General features: G+C 54.3%; 1 protein-coding gene across 2 annotated transcripts in view; it reads left to right on the forward strand.

Annotated features, from left to right (window-relative positions):
• Positions 1–14,353, forward strand: part of LOC144725023 (syndecan-2-B-like) — a 36,371-nt gene extending 22,018 nt beyond the window's left edge. Inside the window, exons 2-5 of one of the 2 annotated variants that reach the window (XM_078604459.1) lie at positions 7,603–7,714; positions 8,287–8,324; positions 8,838–8,991; positions 10,020–14,353. In XM_078604459.1, coding sequence (XP_078460585.1) covers positions 7,603–7,714; positions 8,287–8,324; positions 8,838–8,991; positions 10,020–10,183 — 468 coding nt within the window. In that variant the 3' untranslated portion in view covers positions 10,184–14,353. Of the gene's footprint in view, positions 1–7,602; positions 7,730–8,286; positions 8,325–8,837; positions 8,992–10,019 lie in introns of both variants that reach the window. The other variant, XM_078604458.1, reaches the window with a different exon arrangement.
• Positions 14,354–22,094: the final 7,741 nt, after the last annotated feature.

Consider the following 22,094-nt stretch of genomic DNA (forward strand, 5'->3'; position numbering starts at 1 on the left):
AAGCAGTTCTGAAGAAATTCGTTTTCAACCTAGATGATGATTTAAAAGTGCATAGCTCCAGTGGCTTCCTAATATAGGAAGGAAGAGCGTTCCAGACGGCCGCAGAAGCGCATCTGAAAGCGCGCAATGCGGTGAGCGCCTTTGTTCGATGGCTAGTCAAAAGCCGTTGCTGTGAGGGTGGCCGGCATTTGTGTGATGGTTTTGGCTCCTTGAGATCAGCAAGGTGGTATCTTGGTTCATTTGTGTACAGAACTTTGCGTGCGATGAAAGCGACCTGTATAATTGCTCCGTATCAGCACGCGCCCTCCTCCAACCATCGTCCCAAGCCCTGAGGTCAATGTGAGCGGGTGGGTGACGTGCGCTGCTATTGGCGCTCACGCACACGTAGTCGGATTGATAAGCAAAGTGCCCAAACGATTGAAGGGGTAGGGGGGGGGGCGCAGGATTGAATTAATAAAAACAATTGGAGTAAATGAAACAGGAGGGATTATTAATGAGGTTTGAATGAATGGGATGTAATGGCTGAGCAAAAATTAGATGGAACTCTATGAGCATGAATGTATGTATGGATGAGGCTTATTAGGCTGAGAGTGAATGACTCCTAGGATATTAATTATTGAAAAGGAAATGACCGAAGGAGATGAGTTAATGAGAGTAATATAGAAATGAGGGTCCGTGAGTGATTGCTGAGCACAGGGCCCAAAGACCCAAGACGCCCAGGGGCCAGCAACAGACAGCACCAGTGAAGAAGGTGCAATGGTGGATAAGATTTGTCGACACGTTTCTTCAAGTGGAGCGACATGAGAAGGAGCTGGCAGGGAATGAGGGACGATGGGGGGGAGGGGGAGGGGGGGGCTGGCATTCCAGAGCCGAGAAAGAAAAAGTGGGGGAACGACACCGAATGAATGGGCGAGCGCGAATGAATGAACGAATGAATAAATTAGCCGCGCGGAGAGCGCGGCGATCGGACGGTGACGGACGGAGTCGCGCGCGGGACAACGGCGGGGGAGAGAGCGCGGCCGCCGTGGATTCCGCTCCCAACTCCCGCGGCCGCCTCGGCGACTGATGTCGCCACCCCCCAGCCACCCCCCCAGCCCCCCAGCACCCCCCCCCTCTCCGCCCCCCCCCCCTCTCCGCCCCCACCCCTCCCCCACCATCGCCCCCCTTCACCCGGCCCTCGTCCCCTGATTAATGCTAACGAGCCCGCGGTGAATAGGCGACAGGCCGGCCAACGATTGTGGAGGCCTCGGTGAATCACGGAGGAGGCCGGCCACTTCCCCCCTCCCCCCACGGCCCCCACCCCCCCGCGGCCCCCACCCCCCCCCTTGCACGAGGCATCAGCTGTCGACGGGCCCCGTGGTAACGTCCACGCGTCGCTCGACACGTGGGGTGGGCACAGGGTGAGCGTGGCGGTGCAGCGGTGGATGCTCCCGGCACTGCCCCGCCGTGCCGGCGCCGTAGCCTCACCGCGGGCTGTCCCCGCATCGGCGCGGCCGGCCCGCTCTTGTCGATCCGCTGCTGGATGGGGGGCCGCTCCGCGCCATCCTTGCCGGCTGCGGCGGTGCAGGGGGAGGGTGCTCACTTGGCCGTACTTCCCCACGATTGCCAGCGTGTGCGGGTTGGTGATGTCGGGGGGGGGGGGGGCGTAGAAGTACGGTACCATCTCGTCTGTGTCTGTTGTTCTGGAACTGCCGCCACTGGCGACGCCCCTGGGTTTCTATGGGTCTCTATGTAACTCTATGGGTCTCTGTGTAACTCTATGGGTCTCTATGTAACTCTGTGGGTCTCTATGTAACTCTATGGGTCTCTATGTAACTCTGTGGGTCTCTATGTAACTCTATGGGTCTCTATGTAACTATGTGGGTCTCTATGCAACTCTGTGGGTCTCTATGTAACTCTGTGGGTCTCTATGTAACTGTGGGTCTCTATGTAACTATGTGGGTCTCTATGCAACTCTGTGGGTCTCTATGTAACTCTATGGGTCTCTATGTAACTGTGGGTCTCTATGTAACTCTGTGGGTCTCTATGTAACTCTGTGGGACTCTATGTAAATCTGTGGGACTCTATGTAACTCTGTGGGTCTCTATGTAACTCTGTGGGTCTCTGTATAACTCTGTGGGTCTCTATCTAACTCTATGGGTCTCTGTGTAACTCTGGGTCTCTGTGTAACTCTATGGGTCTCTATGTAACTCTGTGGGTCTCTATCTAACTCTATGGGTCTCTGTGTAACTCTGGGTCTCTGTGTAACTCTGTGAGTCTCTATGTAACTCTGTGGGTCTCTATGTAACTCTGTGGGTCTCTATCTAACTCTATGGGTCTCTGTGTAACTCTGGGTCTCTGTGTAACTCTGTGGGTCTCTATGTAACTCTGTGGGTCTCTATGTAACTCTATGGGTCTCTGTGTAACTGCAGTGGTCCTGTAACTGCCCCTACTGCCGATGCTGTCGGTCCGTGGCCATCCCCGTAACAGAGCCGCTTTGCTCAATGGGGGCCTCGCCAGCTGAAATAATAAAGTGTGAGTCTACGAGCCTCCACTACAGATCTCCATGTAACCCTGTGGATCTCTATCCCTTCTCGAACATCACGAGAGTTCACGTCAATCAATCACGAGAGATCACGTCGGTCAATCACGATCATCTGCACCAAAGCAAAACAAAAACTAAACGATTATTTTCTTTTTCGATTTAAAGCTTTCGTGACTGCAGGGATTCATCTTCTTGGTTCTTTCGGTAAAGTCACGTAGAAGGGAAGTAATAAAATAATAAAAATAAAACATAATAAAATAATATAATAAAATAAAATAATGAAATAATAATACTAATATTTTTTATTTTTATTATTTTATTACTTCTATTCTTGCGTATGATGGCAGTGTGGTTCTGGGGCTCGATGCCAATGTCGAGGTCTGTTGCTGGCCACGATGAGAGGGCATCGGCAGAGAGAGAGAGTTCGTGTCGTGTCGCTGTTCCTCCTCCTGCGTTGAAGGATCGCAGACCACAGCGGGTTTGCTGTGGGGTCCGCCGGGTGGGAGACGCTATCCGCTGAGTGCGGTGGCCCCACCTGCCGCGTATTGTTACGTCACTTTAAACGCGACCGTCAGTGGCCTCCGTGGTGGATAGGAGATGTTAACTCCCTCGCTTGGTATACAGGAGGTCGTGGGTTCGATCCCAACTTTGGCGCCTGTATATCTGGAGATTGCACGTTCTCCCCGTGGTTGCGTGGATTTTTCTCCGGGTCCTCCGGTTTTTCCCTCTACATTTGCAATCAACGTGCATTTAGAGTATTTGATTGCCACTTCGTTGAGCTATCATTTGTGACCAGGTCACATCTGAAAAAGAGCTACAAAGCTCATTTGGCCTTACGTGGTAAATAAAAAAAAAGTGAACCGTAAATCGTTACCGTCATCTGCACCAAACGGACGCCCTTAATTTGAGTGAAGTAAAATTACTCCGTCAGATCCGTCGTCTCCACCGGACGCGGCAGCTTTGGCAACGAAGACCCCTTGCAAGCCCGGCCCCACTGCTTCTCCGTTGGCTTTTGTCGACAGAGCCGTGAAATTAAGAATTTTAGAGACGAACACAAATACAGAGATCTAATAAATACAAAGATCCCCCGTATAGCCTTAACAGACTGTAGGGGCAAGTGCTGTTAGCGAGCACCTAATAAATACACACACCCACACAGCCAAGCACGTTCTAAATGACTCCGGCGAAACAAAATTGAGACTGATGGAGATGTTGCGGCGGCGGCGGCGGCGGTGGCGGGCGCTGTCCGCGGTGACAGCTCGCTGGATGCCGCCGTCTGTGATCGATGCGTCCCCGCTGTGCCACTGACGACGGAGCGTCCGTCCCCCCCCCACCCCCCGCTCGCTGCGGCCGCCGTCCGACCGGTGACCGACCGCGGTTTTTTATTTTTCTTCACGTCCCTCTCGTCCAAGGCTGGTGTTCGTTTTTTTTCTGCTGGAGGTTTTTGTTGGTGGGGGGGGGTATGGGGGCGGTCTGCCCACGGAGAGCCCCACTAAGTATTCAGGGTCGAACCGCCGTGTTCTTCTGGCCTGGATCTCGTTGCAAATAAGTTGTCGTTGTTTTTGCTCCCGCTAGTTTGCACATTCCCTCCACCCTGCCATGTCCTGTAACTGCCGCCACTGCCGACACTTCCTGGGCTGTAGTCAGAGTCTCTTTAAAACTCTGTGGCTCTATATGTAACTCTACGGGTCCCTCTGTAACCCTCTGGTTCTCCATGTAACTCTACGGGTCCCCATTTAACCCCAACGTCCTGTAACTGCCGCCACTGCCGACAATCCCTGGGCTGTGGATGTCCCTGTAAAAGAGCTGCTTAGCTCAATTGGGCCTTACCCAGCTGAGAGTATCTAAATCGTACAGATATCTATATCACCCTGGGAATCTCTACGTGACATGGCGGATATCTCTTTAACACTGTGGACCTCTGTACAACTGCAGATATCAATGCAGGCCGATGAATCTCCATCTCACCGTGTAGATCTCTGCGTAGCACTGCGGCTCTCTGCGTAACTCTGTTGGGTCTCGGTGTAACTGCTCCGCTGCCCTGTGACTGCCACCACTACTCACGCTCTCGGGCGGTGGTCGCCGCCGCCGTCGTCGTCATTGCGACGGGGCTGCCCGGCCGAGACGAACCCCGGCGTCGTCTTCGCTCCGCGCTGCTTGGAGGATCCGTCGCCGCGAGCGAGACGGAGGACGGCAACGACTCGCGCTTTGACCGTCGTGGGCTCGCACTGCGACGCGTGTTCATGTCACGGGAACGGGCGGTGGGGGGCGAGGGGGTGGGGGGCCCTGAATGGAAAAACCGCTCCGCTTCGGAACTGCGGTAACGGCATTCCGAGCGGAGAGAGCGATCGGTCGAAGCGTGCTCGCAACGCCCCGGCAGTCCCGCCCCGAGGTCCTTTACGACACCAACTTTGCGTTTCCTAAAGCACATAAACGTGTTTTCGTTTGCGCTGTTGACAAGAGTTCAAGAGTGCCTTGCTGCCGTTGTGTGTACCGTAGATTCTTACCGCGTGTACCGTGCGTACTGACCACGTGTACCGTGCGTACTGACCACGTTTACCGTGCGTTCTCACCACGTGTACCGTGCGTTCTCACCACGTGTACCGTAGATTCTCACCGCGTGTACCGTGCGTTCTCATCTCGTGTACCGTGCGTACTCACCACGTGTACCGTGCGTACTCACCACGTGTACCGTAGATTCTTACCACGTGTACCGTACATTTTCAGCGAGCGCCCCTTATTATTTTTTGAGGGGGAGGCGGGGGGGGGCGTGGGGGGGGGACTTTGTCCGGCCCAAGCAGCCGGACAGGAAGGGGTTAACGGGGGCCACGGGGAAGGCTCGTTAGACATCTGGCACCAATTTAGGGCGGAAATCAAGTTAGCAGTTGCCTGGGCGACTCTGCCTCGTGTGAGGAGCCAGTCCTGACCACTCCGTGGCCCCCTTCCTCCCAGTCGCCCCCCCCCCAATTCCTCCTTGCCCTTCCTTCCGATCTTCAATCTTCTATCCGAAAAAAAGGGAAAAATAATGAAACAAAGGTCACTAAAATCCCATTGCCCCCCCAGTGGTGGCGGCACGTTTCCACGGACGGTGGGAACCGGGTAGCTCGGCGGTCCAGGAAGGGCCCCGGGAAAGGCCACTTGGGGCCCCTGCGTTCTCAGGCTCCGCGAGATGCGAGGCCTCCCGTGGGGGCCGCCGTGAAGGCCCCCGTGAAGGAAGGCCTCGTGAACTCGTTGGTGCTTCCCACCCCTCTCACGCTGTGGTGGGTCTCGTGGCGCTTCTCCGGTCACGCGGTCATCGTTCGTCGCGTTGGGTTTTCGCGGTTGCGTAGCCAGCCGTGCTAATATCGGAGGTCCGGCAGAGGTTGGAACTTGGCGGCCGCCCCGGTTTTTGCTGCGAGCGTGCTGACCCCAGCGATGCAACGCGCGTCCTCTGCTTCACGACGCACGTTGGGGACCCCATGATGTCTGTCTGCGAGAGTCACGGCCCAAACTTGCCAAACATGAAACATTTCCGCGCACATTACTCACCGTGATCGCACACCAGCAGACATCACCGCCCACTGTGACAACTTGGCAGGGAGGCCTTTCCCGGGCAAAACAAGCGGTGGAGGAATTATGATTTGCCTCTTCTGCCCACTCATTTCCCTTGACCTCTGTGGACATTGGGGGACTCGTATATGTATGTAGTAGTAGGCTGTCGCGACCAATATTATCTAGAATAGAGATTTATTTTGGGGGGTTAGATCGCGTAAATATATAAATGTGCCGTTAAACCCGCCACCACCCGGCACAGCCAATTAGTAAGGTTTGCCACGTAAACGGAACGTGCCATCTCGTTACTAGTTGAGCTTACCGGCGTATTGGAGAGTAAAACCCACAACATGTACAATTCGAGTACCGTAACGTTTCGCCAGTAATTACAACGAGCATCGTGTAGTTTTTTTTTGTTTGTAATTCCCCTGGCCCAATCCTGAAACTCCCGCAGGAGCTGCGCCGCCGACCTCCCGAGTCCGACAAAGGCCCACGGGGAAGTGGATGCCGATCTCGGCGCAAGTGGGGGGGGGGGGGTGGGGGGGCTCTGTCAATGGCCGAGCAGGCCCCCCTCGGAGCGTGTTCCCCCTGATCTCCCCACGGCCTCGGCTGGGCGATGCCTGCGATTGTGTTTTTTTTTATTTCTCCGTCGTGCGCACAGTGAGGTTTTTTTGCGTCTCTCTCTCTCTCTCTGTTGTTGTCGTCGTCCTAGTTGTTGTTGTTGTTGTTGAGGAAGAATGAATGAATAAATAACCCGGAAAGAGGAAAGCGCGCGCCACGAGCGCTCGATTGTCGATCGCTCGCGGCTCGATGGGAGCCCCGCGGCCCGCACCCGGAGTCGTGTTTGTTGTGAAACATTTTGTTCATTTGGTGACGCAGGAACGCGAACGAGGCTGAGCGCCAGGCCAAGCGCTTGGTGCCGCCGCTCCAGCCAATCGCGCGCGAGGCTCTCGCAACCCCCAGTTGTTGTTGGGTTTTTTTCAGTCACCGGGTGGATCGATTTGCTCCAACCTCTCCCGCGATTCAATTCCTTCACGAACCCAGTCACCCACCCAGTCACCCACCCAGCCACCCACCCAGCAAGTCAGCCACCCACCCAGTCACCCACCCAGTCACCCACCCAGTCACCCACCCACCCAGCCACCCACCCATCCAGCCACCCACCCAGCCACCCACCCAGTCACCTACCTAGCCACTCAGCCAGCCACCCAGCTAGTCACCCAGCCAGCCACCCACCCACCGAGCCACCCAGCCACCCACCCAGCCACCCACCCAGTCACCTACCTAGCCACTCAGCCAGTCACCCACCAAGCCACCTAGTCACCCAGCAAACTACCCAGCGACCCAGCGACCCGGGCACCAAGCCACCCACCCCCCAGCCACCCATCCTCACACCCAGCCATGTGGTGAAGACAGCAAGGATAGATGCGGGTGCATCGTACAGTACAACAATTAGATTGTCCTGCACTGACCACCGTTTTTCTATGTCCCTGGCTCTCTGTCCGTCTCCCCCTGTCCCCGCGTGTGTGTGTCCCGGCACGTCGCAGGTGCTGCCGGCGGAAGATGACGTCTTTCTAGAACCCCAGCAGGAGGGCTCCGGCAACTTCTCGGACGACGAAAACTCCTTCGACGACGACGACACAGAGGGCTCCGCGTCTGGTGAGCAGCGCAACGGTAGGAACAAACGGGGGGGGGGGGGGTAGAGATAGGGTGGAGTTGGGATGGGAGGTAGACGAAGGGGTAGGGACAGGGGTAGAGACGGGGGTAGAGACGGGGGTAGAGACGGGGGTAGAGACGGGGGTAGAGACGGGGGTAGAGACGGGGGTAGGGATAGGGGTAGGGATAGGGGTAGAGACAGGGGTAGAGACGGGGGTAGAGACGGGGGTAGAGACGGGGGTAGAGACGGGGGTAGAGACGGAGGTAGAGACGGGGGTAGAGATATGGGTAGAGACGATTTCTGTACCGGTCCTGCGCCTCCCCTAGGTCGACTCAGCCTCAAAGGAGTATCTGGTGTAGTGTGTAAACATCACCTCTGGAGAGACAAGGTTAGAGGGGCGTGGTGCTGGCCACCCACCTCCTAGTGTGCCGTGCCACCCTTCATAGCTGCTACTCACTAACAGCACTTTCCCCACCAGCCTATCAAGGCTATTCGGAGGATCTTTGCCTTTGTGTGACGTGGACTATCGTGTGAGACCGTGTGTCGTGTAACGTGTGCCGCATGTCACCCACAGGCTCCATTTCCGTGGTGAGCAAACGTCCAGTGACAGAGGTACGCACAGCCACGCACGCACCGACACGCACGCACCGACACGCACGCACACAACGCGACTGTTTGTTGAAGTTAGCGTTCAAACGCGCCGCACGTTTGTGCGGCATGTGTGTGCGTGTGTGCGTAAACAAACCCAGCTGCCTTGCTGCGTTTTTTGTCAGTGGTGTCGTGAGCTCATTGGTGGACTGTGCCTGTGTGTGAATCCGTCGGAGCGGTAGTGTAGCGGTTAGCGCGCGCTGCGCTACGAACCCAGCGACCCGAGTTCGATTCCCGCCAACACCGGTGACGATTATCTGAACCGCTGCCCCTAGGTCGACTCGGCCTCAAATGAGTACCTGGTGTGGCGTGTAGTAGTAAACATCGCCACTGGGGAGACAAAGGCGGCCGGGCGCGGTGCTGGCCACCCTACCCCCCCTTGGCGTGCTGCGTCGGCCTTCGCGAAACCATCGCCTGCCCCGAAGATCCTCAGCGAAGGCTCACGGGGGACCTTTGTCTCGTGCGATGGTTGCGTAGGCCCCGTCGCGCGTGCGCCTGGACAACAACCTTGGGTACGGCCGCAACGCGGTGGAGCTTGCGACGAGCGCCCCGCCGCCATCCTTGAGCAGCAACATCGAGAAGTCCAACAGCCAGGGCCAAGGCTTCTTCGACAAGACGGAGGTCTTGGCGGGTGAGTGGCCGACGTCCCCCGCCCTGCTGTTCGCGTGCTGTGCGTGGGGAGAGAGGGAGAGAGAGGGAATGGAAAGAAATCTCGCTCAGCCGCGTGGAGTCTGCGACGCATTCCAACTTGGCGTCGAGGATTCGATACAAGACGTTCGGCCAGCCCGATTTGAAAATCCCAACGGCGAGCCCCGGAGACCAGGTCACGCGCGACCCTGACGCCCGTAACGCCGGGCCGGCGTGCTTCGTACAGGAATGTATGACGCGTCGAGAATGCGAATTAAGATGGTCGACAATTAGCGGTGGGAATAATAATAATAATCAGCGTGCTAAGATTTAACGTTGTGTTTCAAGCCGCACGATGAGACTCAGGACAATGTCGCGTGCCGTCACGTCACCTGCATAGGGAAGTTCGTACAGGCGTGTGTGCCTGTGTGCGTGCGTACATGTGTGTGCGTGCATAAGTGCGTATGTACTTTTTGCACTATTTTTCTTTTCAGTGCTGTTTTCACGTCCAGGTTTAGGGCAAAACCCTTCCACGCATTTGGCCGGATTTCATTCGTGGTGTCTTCCTCACGGCAATGCAGGTTTATGCTACAAGTCAGCTTGTAGTTGGATCGTATTACAATCGTCTCTGCGTGACGTTTTTGCGGTGGTTTCACCTTCCTCATATATTGTGGAATTGCTCCGAAGGCTGCGTGCGTGTGGCACTCGCTCGCACAGATGCGCGCGTGCGTCTGCGTTGTCACGTGCGTGTGTTCGCGGGCGTGACCTGGCACGGTGTTGGCAACCCCCCCCCCCCTCCCATACATGCGCCGTGCTTGCACCTTCATAGGAGTTCGCTGACAGCTCTTGCCTCAACAGTCTGTTAAGGCTACGTGGGGGACCTTTGTCTTCGTGTGTCGCTTGTGCATCTGCCTGCACGCGCGTGCGCGCCCACGTCGCGCTTGCGCCGTGCCGTGTTTGCGTGCGCCAATGCGGACGTCCGTTTACGCGTCTCACCCCCTCCCTTCCCCCCCCCCCCCCCGCCCCCCACAGCGGTGATTGCCGGCGGCGCGGTCGGCATCCTGCTGGCGGTGCTGCTCGTGGTGCTGCTCGTCCACCGCCTCAAGAAGAAAGACGCCGGCAGCTACGCGCTGGAGCAGAACAAGTCCTACCAGGCCGGATATCAGAAGGCGCCGCCGCAAGAGATCTACGCCTAGGCTCGAGCCTCCCGCACTCCGCGCTCACGCAGCACTCACTCGCACCGAACTCGCCAAACTTTCACCTCACTCACACCTCACTCGCATCTCACTCACCAGACTTTCACGTCACTTTCACGTCACTCGCACCTCACTCGCACGTCACTCGCACTCGTATCCCACCTGAGGGGAATGGTCCCAGCAGCCTTGGTCTCTAGGCCCAGGCCCTGAGTTCTGAGTATTGCTGTAGGGGCACAGAACTCGCTCATTGTCCGGTCACGTAAAATTCACCTCGTCTATTCACTGCTGGATGAAGGTATCCTCAAACGGTTGTCACGGTCACACGATGCACCATCGCCGATTCCATCGCCCCCATCTCTGCGTGGATGCCCTCTCTGGCCCGTTCCCTCCTTTACCTGCAATCCCTTCTTCCTAGCCCCTGCCGCCGGCCGTCATCCCTTCTCGAGACGCTGCGGCGTCCTTCTCGAGACGTGTCCGGCCACGAGGTTAATAGCCTGCGGCAGGGGGATGCGCAATTCGCCGCAACATTATTTTACGTCGCGTCAAATTTGGCTTCAATCGCTGCTCAGTGTTTCCAGTCGGACGGCGTGCCGCCTTAATCTGTAACGAAGCCGGATTCGTCGCCGTGTCTTTACCTACACGCCGCGGATTTGCAATTCCAAGAGGGCCCCCCCCCTACCCTGTTTCACGCAAGAGGCCGCTGGTCCCTCAGAAAGCCGTTGGCTACTCGGCCTCGGCCTCTAAGCATCAGCGACCAGACCTTGGCCTTCGCAACCGGACCTCGGCCTAAGGAACCTTACCCTGGCCGCGGTTTAGCCAGCGACCCGGGCTTTTGACGAGAGAATCGAATGACGCGAGTTTGGTCAGCCGTTACAATCGGCCGTTTTGCAATTCCCGTGCACTCTTCTGAAAAGCGTCAGCTCTGGTCGGGGAGGGATCGTACGTCGGCGTGGACGCAGGGAGGAATGGAGGGGGGGGGGAAGCTTGTGCCTTCTTTCGTTCTACGCTTGTAAATGCCATCTGCGTCGTATAACTGCTTGGTGTTCGTTCAAAGTCATTAGATGTTCGGTTTGTCCGTGTTCCTCTCTTTCCTGCCTCTCCCCAAGTCGTCATTGGCAACCTTGGCCTCCCTCGTTCGGGGGTCCTGATAAACCAGTCGGCGTCGCTGTCTTCACACCTCCCTAATCCACCTCTCCCGAACTATAAAGTTACCAAATGTCTGGGAGGCTCAACCAGGACGCACGGTGGGCTGAGAGCCAGGCCCCTCCCTCTGCCAGCAGCCCCGCCCCCCCCTCCTCAGGTAGCCCCGCCCCTTAGCCTGCTGCATTGTGGGTCGCGCGTGAGGCCAGTGTTAAAACCGGCGACTGAATCCCAACTTTCCCCAACGTTGTAGGGGGGACACCAGTAGCACCGGGACTGCCCCGGGCAAACCTGGACATTTGGTAGCTTTACTCGGCACGCCGCCCTAACTCACCTCGCCACCCTAACTTCCCTAACTAGCCACACCACCCTACCTCACCTCACCTCACTCACCTCACCTCCCTAACTCACCACGCCCTCCCCACTGCCTCACCTCAGCCGCTGGTGTTCGGAGTTGCGACGCCGCTCGCACACAAACCGGCCGCCATGGGAGAGCAAAACACTGCTCGCATCACCACGGCGTTGTCACCGCAATGTCGTTATCGCGTCATCGTTGTAGGCACGACGTCGTCACTGCGATGTCACGGTGACGTCACAGCGACGTTACCGCGTCGTCACGGCGACGTCACCGACGTCACGAGTGGCAGTCGTGCAGCTATGCAAGGAAAAGGGGGAGAGATATACAGAGTGTGTGTGCGCGTGTGTTGTTGTGTGTGTGTGTGGTTTTAACTCTTGAGGTACACGATCGTGGTTAACACGGACAAACAAAGGTACGCTTTCGCCGGACGACTCGAGGTACGAGCGGACGGCCGGGCCCCGTGACGCGTCGTCGCGGTCGTGTCTCCTCCGTCTGCCGCTCTCCGCTCGCCCCTCCTCACCGCGCCGTGTCGCCGGTCCGTTCTGCTGGCCGTGACAACGGCGTGCCGGTCGGTAATCTCCCGGTGTTTGTACGCGGGGTCTGGGCGGTGGGCGGTGGGGTGGGGGGGGGGAAAAGATTTCCGCGGAATAATTTCGCCGGCCCGGCTTGGCACTGCGCGCGTACGCACACCGTTCAAACGTCTTGCCGTCGAGGAGTTCCGGAAAGATCCCGTGCGCGTTCTTCCTTTTGGAAGCCTGCCGACCCGGCGGATGTTTTTTGGAAATCCGGGTGTTGGGGGTCGTCTCGAAGTCTCGTTTTTACTGCCCTCTTTCCATCGCCTCTCCCGACGTTCTTTGCACCACCCCTGGCAAACTTCCAAGCGGTACGGTTAAGGGGAGTGGACTCTCTTAATCATAGTTAACTCTAGTTGCAATAAGAATATTTTAAGCCGGCAACTATTAAAGAAAGTGGTTAAACGTACGTTTTATTTTTTAATTCATTTACTTAAGCAACAAGATTGATTGTAATTGTATTATTATTGTTTATTATTATTAATCTCGAGGCAAATGTCTCATCTCAACTTCATGGTGTAAAATTCCTGATGATAATAATCTGTAACATTCTGACGATAGCTCTAAGTGTCAGCTCTACATAGGATGATTGTAAAACATTATTTTTGGTGTTTATTTTGTCGATCCCGTTGCATTACATTTTATCGCTCTCTCTCTCTCTCTCGCGCGTGTCGTCTGGTGCACCACGTACTGTAGTCCCACGCGGTTCCCTCTTCTGATTCTTTTCCACCGGAAAATTGCGAGCCGTGCCACGGCCTAGCTCAGGAGGCCCCCCCTGGGGTTGTTTTTCCACTGCGGGAACCCGAGCTGATGCCGCTAACGTGTCACACGCTACACTTGTCAAATAATTAACCCCGCCCCCTGGCCCTGCTTGGCCCCTCACCGAGCAAAAATTCAGAGTTTTTAAGTTGAGGGGACAGGGGGGTGGTCCCACCTTCGGCAATGCTTAACCACAGATTTCCCTCGCCGTAGTTTTAGGTTGAGTATACATTTGTCACAGGGTGATCCCATTTGCCCAGCTATTTTAACAAGGGAGCAACAGAAACAATATTCTCTTTTTAAATATTTTTTATTACAAAAACACGCGAGCCCAACCACACCGCGCCGAAAGGCATGGGGGACACACAAACAAAAAAACAAATCTTCTTGTGAGGCCAGTGTGTCAAGGCTTGGGTTCTGGCTCGGCTCAGAAAAAAAATCTGCCGTAACCGTGGAGGTGCATCTGCGTGTGTAGGTGTGCCGGTGGGAAAATAAAAAAAACGGTTGTGAGTGTGACCGCACCCCCCCCCTGCCCCCCGCAGTACGTGCCCCCCCCCCCTCCCACCTCCACTTTGCGGTTGGGACGCAATCATCGCGTCAAGCATGAAGTAACCTTTGACCTTACGTTCTCCCTTTGTTCTTCCTCTTAAGTACGAGGCGGGGAGTAGGAAGTGGTCGCGAGCACATTGATACTCGGCAACGTGGTTCTGGGCGGCACGACCGTTCCAGCCCTTCCTTGAATGTGGGTGGCAGATTTTTTTAAAAATTAATAAATAAACAATTGGCTGTCACAAGACCTCGCACACGAACCGGGCTCTAGCTCATGTTTTAATTTGCCGAAATGCCAGCGGCGGCGGGTTCTGCGTTTTTAATCATTCACGCGGCTCTCGAACCCGTTGAGGAGTCCGTGGCCTTGGCGGTCGCGTGCGCAGGCGGTGCAACTGCACAGGATGGGTTGGTGGTGGTTGTGAGGGCCCAACAGATGCCAGGCTACAAAGAGGAGGCAATTGGAAAGAGGGTGGTGGGGGGGGCTCATTTCATTCCTTGTACCAGGGCCCATGCCAACCTCTCTCGCCATGTCACGGGTTGGACCGCCACCCCAAGGGACTTGTTGCTCCGGGCGCTTTGCCTGCGACGCGCGGGGAAATATTCGCGTGTGGGACGACTCTGGCAGCTGTGTGACAAAGCGTGGTTGGCCAAGAGTTGAACATCGGTACAAGCCTCGTCGCGTTCAACATTTAACAATGGAAATTGTCGACATTAACGCCTTTCATCGTTAAGATGTTGATTAATATCGTTCTTCCCAGTAAATGCATTTTCCTTTTTTTGGTACTATGTATACTTTTGTGGTCTTCCCGACTCCTTTTTTTCCGTGTGAATGTGAAGTGAGTAGCGACTACTAATCGATATGTACGTCGTGAACGCAGCTACCGGCTTCAGAGGATAACGAGTCCCCGTGGACAGCGCTCGCATGAGTTCGCATTGAAGTCCATAGACTCGCACACAGAGATCCATCGACTCGCACAGAGACTCGTATACTTACACACAGAGACCTAAAGACTCGCACAGAGAGATCCACAAACTAACGCAGAGACCCATAGACTCAGAGACCCAAAGACTCACACAGCCCATGTCAGGCAGCCCATGAAATGAATTTAGAACTTTTATTTTACGATTACAGGTGTAAACTTTGAACATTCATCTATAACGTTTTGTCTCGATTCATTCCGGGTTCTCTTGGTGGAGTTTTGTAAACGATAGATTTGAGGTGACCCCCACTGGAAGAAGAAGACACATCGATATGAATATTGATAATGGTAAAATATGATCTAAAAGAATAAACACTGTTAATGCCAACGTTAAAATAAATTAAATGACCGTATGTCTACTCATTTGTGGCCACCCTATTGAGCAGTGTTCTTCATTGCAAGGCCCGCGGGCCTCTGGTGACCTTTATTGTGGCTTTCCGACGATGCACAAATGGTGACCCCCCCTCCCCCTTATCATCATTGTGCTGCTGTCAAACCCTCAATGGTTTCAAGTGCGTGGCGGCCCTCACACTGACGATGTCCTATCGGCGAAAGCGGCCCACCCTCTGAAGATTGGCGAAGACCACCGGGCTAGATGGTGGCATCTGGCGTGGAGAGAGACCTCTAGAAGTGGATCCCATTATTGCCCGGCGTCACTTTCTGCCCACCACGACAAGAGGTCCAGGTGGACATGTCCTCGTCGCAAGACACCGTGGCTCCGAAAGCAAAAGTTGGAAGACAACTCGGAGAAACAAAAAATACGGTAAAAAAAAACATTTAAAACCGAAGGTCAACTGACATCACATTTTTCAGAGCCGGTTTTTAACCCATCCGATAATCAGGCCTCACATTTTGTAGGCCCTCCTCCGTCAGACCCTCCAGTCCATAGTTGAGCATTTTTTGGTTTTGAATTACGATGACGCCGTGCTTGACTTTGTCACAGCTTGATCTAGGAAAGATTAATTTTGTTTGAAAAAAAAATTAGTGGAGCGAGTGATTTACGTTTGATGAATCCACCTCTAGTCGAATACATTTGTTAATTTTACAAATAAATGTTTGATGACTTCATGTTTTGTTGTTGCAAGCATATGTAATTAATACTTCAGCCTTCCTTGCTATTAGCCTTAGCCCCCTCGTAACATGAATGTGGCCCTGTCCACCGTGATCGTGAAGAACCCTCCCCTGTGTCATCTCGTGGAACCTGGGGAGACGAAGGCGGCCGAGCGTGATTCTGACCACACCACCCCCTCGTGTACTGTCCCGTAACTTCATGGGTGCTAGTCACTAACGGCACTCGCCCCGACAGTCTCTGTAGGCGATACGGGGGATCGTGGTGTTGTGTGTTTTTGTGTAAGCCTGGCTGGTGGTGTCCCTTTTGATTGCCAATATCAATACACAGCACCCACCCACCCGCGTCACGGTCTGTGTTTGTGTGTCTGTGTCGAGTTTGGCACGGTCAACATCAGTGGCGAACCTCTGAACCGGTCCTGGGCCTCCCCTAGATCAACTCGGCCTAAGACGAGCACCTGGCGTGGTGTGTAAACATCGCCACGAGGGAGACAAAGGCGGCCGGGCGTGGTTGCTGGCCAACCCACCCCGTCGTGCCGGCCTTCATCGGTGCTGCTACTCGCTAACAGCACTTGCCTCTACAGTCTGTTACAGGCTATACGGGGGGTCTTTGTCTTTTGTGTGTGTGTATATGTGTGTGTTGGAAACTCTGTGGCTTTAGATGTGGTATGTGACACTCTGGTATTTGGACCTTTTAATATAAATAAATATATAATGCGCCTCTCCCGTGCGCGTTTCAGCTCTCGCCTCCCTTCACGCGGCCCCTCCGAGATGTGAAGAGGCGATTACGCAGACGGGGTATTCTTCTTCGTTGGTTGTAGATTGCTTATCTTATCCGAGTCGGATCCAGGACCAGCATAAACCAGTCGCCCGGGCGCAGTCTGTTGAGTGTACTTTGCCTGACGAACAGCAGAACAGCGAACACGCTCAATTAGCCCCGAAACGTTGACAGGATAAAATATCATCCGCTTGGGGCCACGGCGTTGTTGACGAGAATGCGTTTTTGCGTGTTTGTTATTTGTCTCCGAAGCGCCACTGCCGACGCAGGGTCGCAAACAGAATTAGAAACGCGCACGGGGAGTTGTTGTTGTTGTGGTTGTTGTTGTTGAAGCAAGTCAGTGGCCTGACCGCCTCCTGGGCCACGAGAGACCCAGCGAACTGTGGAATTTGCAGTCCCCCGCGCGCGCTCTGAGCGCGACTTTCTCATCACCGAGCCCGGCGGTCGCAAGAGGCCCAGCGACTTGGGACAGTGTCCGCAGGAAATAATTGTCGCTGTCGTGACCAATATCATCCATATTACAGGTTTTGTTTGGGCGGGTTAGATCGCGTAAATATATCAATGTGTCGTTAAACCCGCCACCACCCGACGCAGCCAATTGGTAAGGTTTTGACACGGAAGCAGAACGCACCGATTCGTTACTAGTACGGCACGCCGGTTGTGTGTTGTTAAGGCTAAACGGTGGCTCTTTGTCTTTGTTTGGGGGGGGGGTCTGTCCTCTAACCGTGTGGACCACGTGGCACTCCTCGATGGGATAATACTAATAATAATAATTTAAACTCAATAGGCGCATTTTTACGATGTCTCAAGGCGCCGTGCGTGAAAAAGATAAAATATAATCATTTCGAATAATAGCCAGAGAGGAATGTAGCCGATTGGAAGAAAGCTGTTGTTAACAAAGAATGGATGGGTTTATTTTAAAAGTTAGAACTTAAAGTTAGAATTTCGATTCAAAGCTTTCGTGACTGCAGGGATTCATCTTCTTGGTTCTTTCGGTAAAGTCACGTAGAAGGGAAATAATAAAATAATAATAAAATAATACAAATAAAACATGTTTTATTTTTATTATTTCCCTTCTACGTCACTTTACCGAAAGAACCAAGAAGATTAAAGTTAGAACTTTAAAAAAAAAAATCGACATTGTCCGAGAGGCTGATCCCCCACGCGAGCGAGTTCTCCAACCTGGGGTGGCGGGGTTCCAATCGGGAGTTCCACACCTGGGGCACCACCACCACCACAGTGAACTCCGATCGATCACCCCGAGATCTCATAAAGTGAACGCATTATTTGGATGCTTCTGCTGCGTTGGCAGTAGTTGTGCAACAATCACAGATAACAGACAAAACCCGCAACACTTTCGTCAATAACACCGCGTGACCTTCAAAGCGATATAATATAGACATCATAGGCGGCGTGTGCAATGGCCCTTCTTCATTTGACATGCATCTCATGAGTAGTTCTGCGATGTCCACTTCCGCGGACAGTTCTCGCTCCGCCGCTGCGCGAGATTTCGCGCGACACCGATATCACAATCGGGTTTAAACCTGTAAGTTACAGGACATTATTATTTTGGCTTTAACGCAGGAAACGCCGGGCGTTGTTCGGTGTTGTTTCGCACGCTACCTCGGCTCACCTGGATGGCTGTGAGCTCACGCGGCAGAGCGGTTCCCTAAGGAGTAACGGCGAATCTGCGGCGCCCGCCCCGGGCCCCGAGCTTTGGGGGGTGGGGGGGGCACTCTGTGACGTCACAGTTGTATATGTGATATTCCCGGTTTAGTTTGAAGGTGTTGGGGGGGGGGCACACAGAGTGGGTTGCCCCGGGCCCCGCAGCCCCCCCTCCCCACCCGCTGTGAACGTCCCTGCTCACTGAAACGTGTCGTAGTAGCACGCCTGTCTGGATAAACTCACGTGTGGCAGTGCGCGTGTCTCTAGCGCGGCGTGTTTTGTGTTGCTGCGTTTACAACGACGAAAAATCCCAACAAAATCGTCTGCAGGGCTCAAATGTCACACGTCTCACGCGGGTGAACCGATATTTCCCGGCTGCAACAGGTGGCTTGGGTTTAGATGAGGGCTATTTATATTGTCCCATTCTACGTTCCATATTGCATCATCATTATTATTAGGGATTTCTTCCAAGCGCAGTGCTGCTGCTGGTGGTGGTGGGGCGAGAATGGTGAGCAGGCGCACTGGCCTTGCAGTCCAGAGGTCGCCGGTTAGATTCGACCAAGGCCGTAGCCATGGAGTCAACATTGGGGGGGGGGGACCCAAATCTTCCAGGGAGTCTGGGCCCCCCCCCCCCCCCCAGAAAAAAAAATCTAAATTTGATAACGAATTTCCTGCCTAAAAGATTAAAAAATTCACTAACGCATGGGATTGACTTTTTATTTCCTTTTAACAATAATGTCTAATAGTGTATTGTATTACATTGCTATGTTTCTTCTTTTTTACCTTTTCTTGTTTCATTGTATGTAATGCCAGAGATTAGGGATTTCTAAAGTACAACCATAACCACAATCATATAAACAGAAATCTATTTTATAGCAATATTTTGGAGGGGACATTTTGAGCATATACGAATATTATAATTACGGCCTTGGATTCGACTATCTCCCGGCACCGCAGTTGAAACAATGGGGAACAGTTTCTTAAATCCACTGCCCGCCTCCGTCCCACTGAGCGGTCTGAATTGCTTCACTACGCCTGTCGACAGGCAGGGTCGCGTGCGGTGAAGTTAAAGTTCATCTTTTTGGTTCTTTCGGTAAAGTCACGTAGAAGGGAAGTAATAAAATAATTAAAATAAAACATAATAAAATAATTCTCACGACGTTTCGGCCACAACGCAAGCAGCGTGGAACGAACCCAGTGGCGACGTTTCCACATCGCACCAGATACTCATTTGCGGCTGAGTCGACCTAGGGGAGGCCCAGGACCGGTTCAGATAATCGTCACCGGTGTTGGCCGTGAGCGGTAACCAAACTCAGATCAACGGGTTCGTAGAGCAGCGCGCTAACCGCTACACTGCCGCTCCCCTCTCCACAAAGACTTGCACACACACACACCACCATCTACAGATGGTCAGCAAAATGTACACGTGGCTTCATCACCATCCACATGCAGTGGGAGTGAGTGCACGTGTGGGTGTTCACTCTGGTCTCCCCACACGTATATATGCGTGTCTGTGTGCCGTTCCGGCCTTCATAGGTGCTCGCAAACAGCACTTACCCCACCAGCCTGTTAAGGCTATATGGGGGATCTTTGTTTTTGTACAGCAGGAGATGGGGCACAGACAGACCAAAGCGAATGACCGAGCAACTGAATGCCCGTAGGCCAACATTAAGAAAACCAATGTCCATAGAACATAATGTGGAAAACAGAATGGCCGTCGGCTAACGTTGAGAAGCAAATGCCAATAGGGTTACATGGGCAAAACGGAATGTGTTTTGGCATCGCCGGAACCAATACAACTGAAGGGAATAAAACGTGAACGGGGAGACCTGGCAGAAGGCCGGGGTGAGCGGTAGGGGACAGGGCGAGTCGGGGAAGAGTGCTCGTAACTTTTGAATCGTCACACTGTTGGTTCGGGGTAGAGTCTCTCTGCACGTATAGCTGGTACACACATCTGGTCGATTAGGGGTTGCGCTAAATCTCATCGCTGGTTTGATACAGTTAGTCATGGCTAAGGGTAGAGAGTTAGTAGTGGCTCACTATGATTAGTGCTAGCAAGAAGTATGAATGTTCTGGTTAGGGGTAGAGCTAATACTCGTCGCTGGTTGGCTAGTTTGCTGTGGCTAGCTAACGGCGTGTTGGTTATTTGTTTGGAGCTGGAGTGCAGTGCGCGTTGCGCTACGAACCCGGCCATCGAAGTTCGATTCATGGCCACAACTAACATCAATGGCACGTGATAGCTGAAATGGTCTGAGGAACTCACACCCTCCCCGCTTTCACCACCTCGCTATGACCAACGTGGTGAAGTATGAACAAACAATCCCCCCCACCCCGCCACCGCCGAACACGTGGTTTGCTATGCAGGGGAACACGTGGTTTGCTATGCAGGGGAACACGTGGTTTGCTATGCAGTGAAACACGTGGTTTGCTACACAGTGAAACACGTGGGTTGCTATGCAGTGAAACACGTGGTTTGCTACGCAGTGAAACACGTGGTTTGCTACACAATGAAACACGTGGTTTGCTATGCAGTGAAACACGTGGTTTGCTACGCAGTGAAACACGTGGTTTGCTACACAGTGAAACACGTGGTTTGCTATGCAGTGAAACACGTGGTTTGCTACACAGTGAAACACGTGGTTTTCTATGCAGTGAAACACGTGGTTTGCTACGCAGGGGGACACGTGGTTTGCTACGCAGGGGAACACGTGGTTTGCTACGCAGGGGAACACGTGGTTTGCTATCCAGTGAAACACGTGGTTTGCTACGCAGGGGAACACGTGGTTTGCTACGCAGGGGAACACGTGGTTTGCTATGTAGTGAAACACGTGGTTTGCTACGCAGGGGAACACATGGTTTGCTACACAGGGGAACACGTGGTTTGCTACGCAGTGAAACACGTGGGTTGCTACGCAGGGGAACACGTGGTTTTCGGGCAGCTGTAGTGGGACACGCTGCAGATGGGACCTGTGGCAGTCATTGGCGCGCGATGATAGAGGTCGCGCTCTGTACGCGACGCGATACGAACCCGGGTGCCGTGCGGTGTGCGTGGCGAGGGCGGCCTGGGGGGGGGGGGGGGTCACGTGCAAACCATTCCCGGTCACACTCGCGCCGCACAGCAGGAAGAACCTGGGGGGTTCGACTTCCGACTCGGCGACTTTCTGCGTGGTGGATTGTTCCGTAGTTTACGGAATTGAATGTCGGTGTGTAGTTGATATGTTTGTATGGATGTGCTCCCCGTGTTCTGCAGGATGTGAGAGTTCGTCGAGCTGGTATATGGCGAGTGGAAGTGTAGCGGTCAGCGCGCTGCGCTACGAACCCGGCAACCCGAGTTCGATTCCCGCTCATGGCCAACACCGGTGACATATATATGAACCGGTCCTGGGCCTCCCCTAGGTCGACTCAGCCTCAAATGAGTACTGTACCTGGTGCAAGGTGCTGCTCGCTAACAGCACTTGCCCCAACAGTCAGTTACAGGCTACACGGGGGATCTTTGTCTTGGGTGTTTGCATGTTCTCGCCCAGTTCTGAATTGGTTCCCTCCGGTTTCTCAGATGTCATCCCTACCACAAGCAAACAACCCACAATGCTGGTAAGTTACCGACAATTTACCGCAGCAACAGCAACAGCATTGCCCCCTTGACCGCGAACACGTGGCAGAGACCCTCCTGAAAGTAGTCTCGAGACTCGGTGAGGCTCTGCTTGGGTAAACAAGCGAAATAAACACATTCCTGCGGTGGGAGCTGGCAGGAACGTTGGGTTGCTCGGTCAATGGCCAGGGTCAACGGCGGCGTGGTGTATTCCGCAAATATGGCCGACTGTGAGGGTGGGCACAAGCCGGCGTGAGTAGGTTAAACGTTGAGTTTTATAAGGGCACCACGGGGGTGACCAGCCCCTCCCCACCCAGCCCCACCCCTCCCACCCCCCACCCAGCCCCTCCCCACCCCTCTCACCCCCCACTCAGCCCCACCCCTCCCACCCCCCACCCAGCCCCACCCTCCCCACCCTCCCCTCCCCACCCTCCCTTCTCCACCCAGCCCCAC

The sequence above is a fragment of the Lampetra planeri genome, chromosome 22 (assembly GCF_965212315.1).
Source record: "Lampetra planeri chromosome 22, kcLamPlan1.2.h2, whole genome shotgun sequence".
NCBI classification, from domain to species: Eukaryota; Metazoa; Chordata; class Hyperoartia; order Petromyzontiformes; family Petromyzontidae; genus Lampetra; species Lampetra planeri.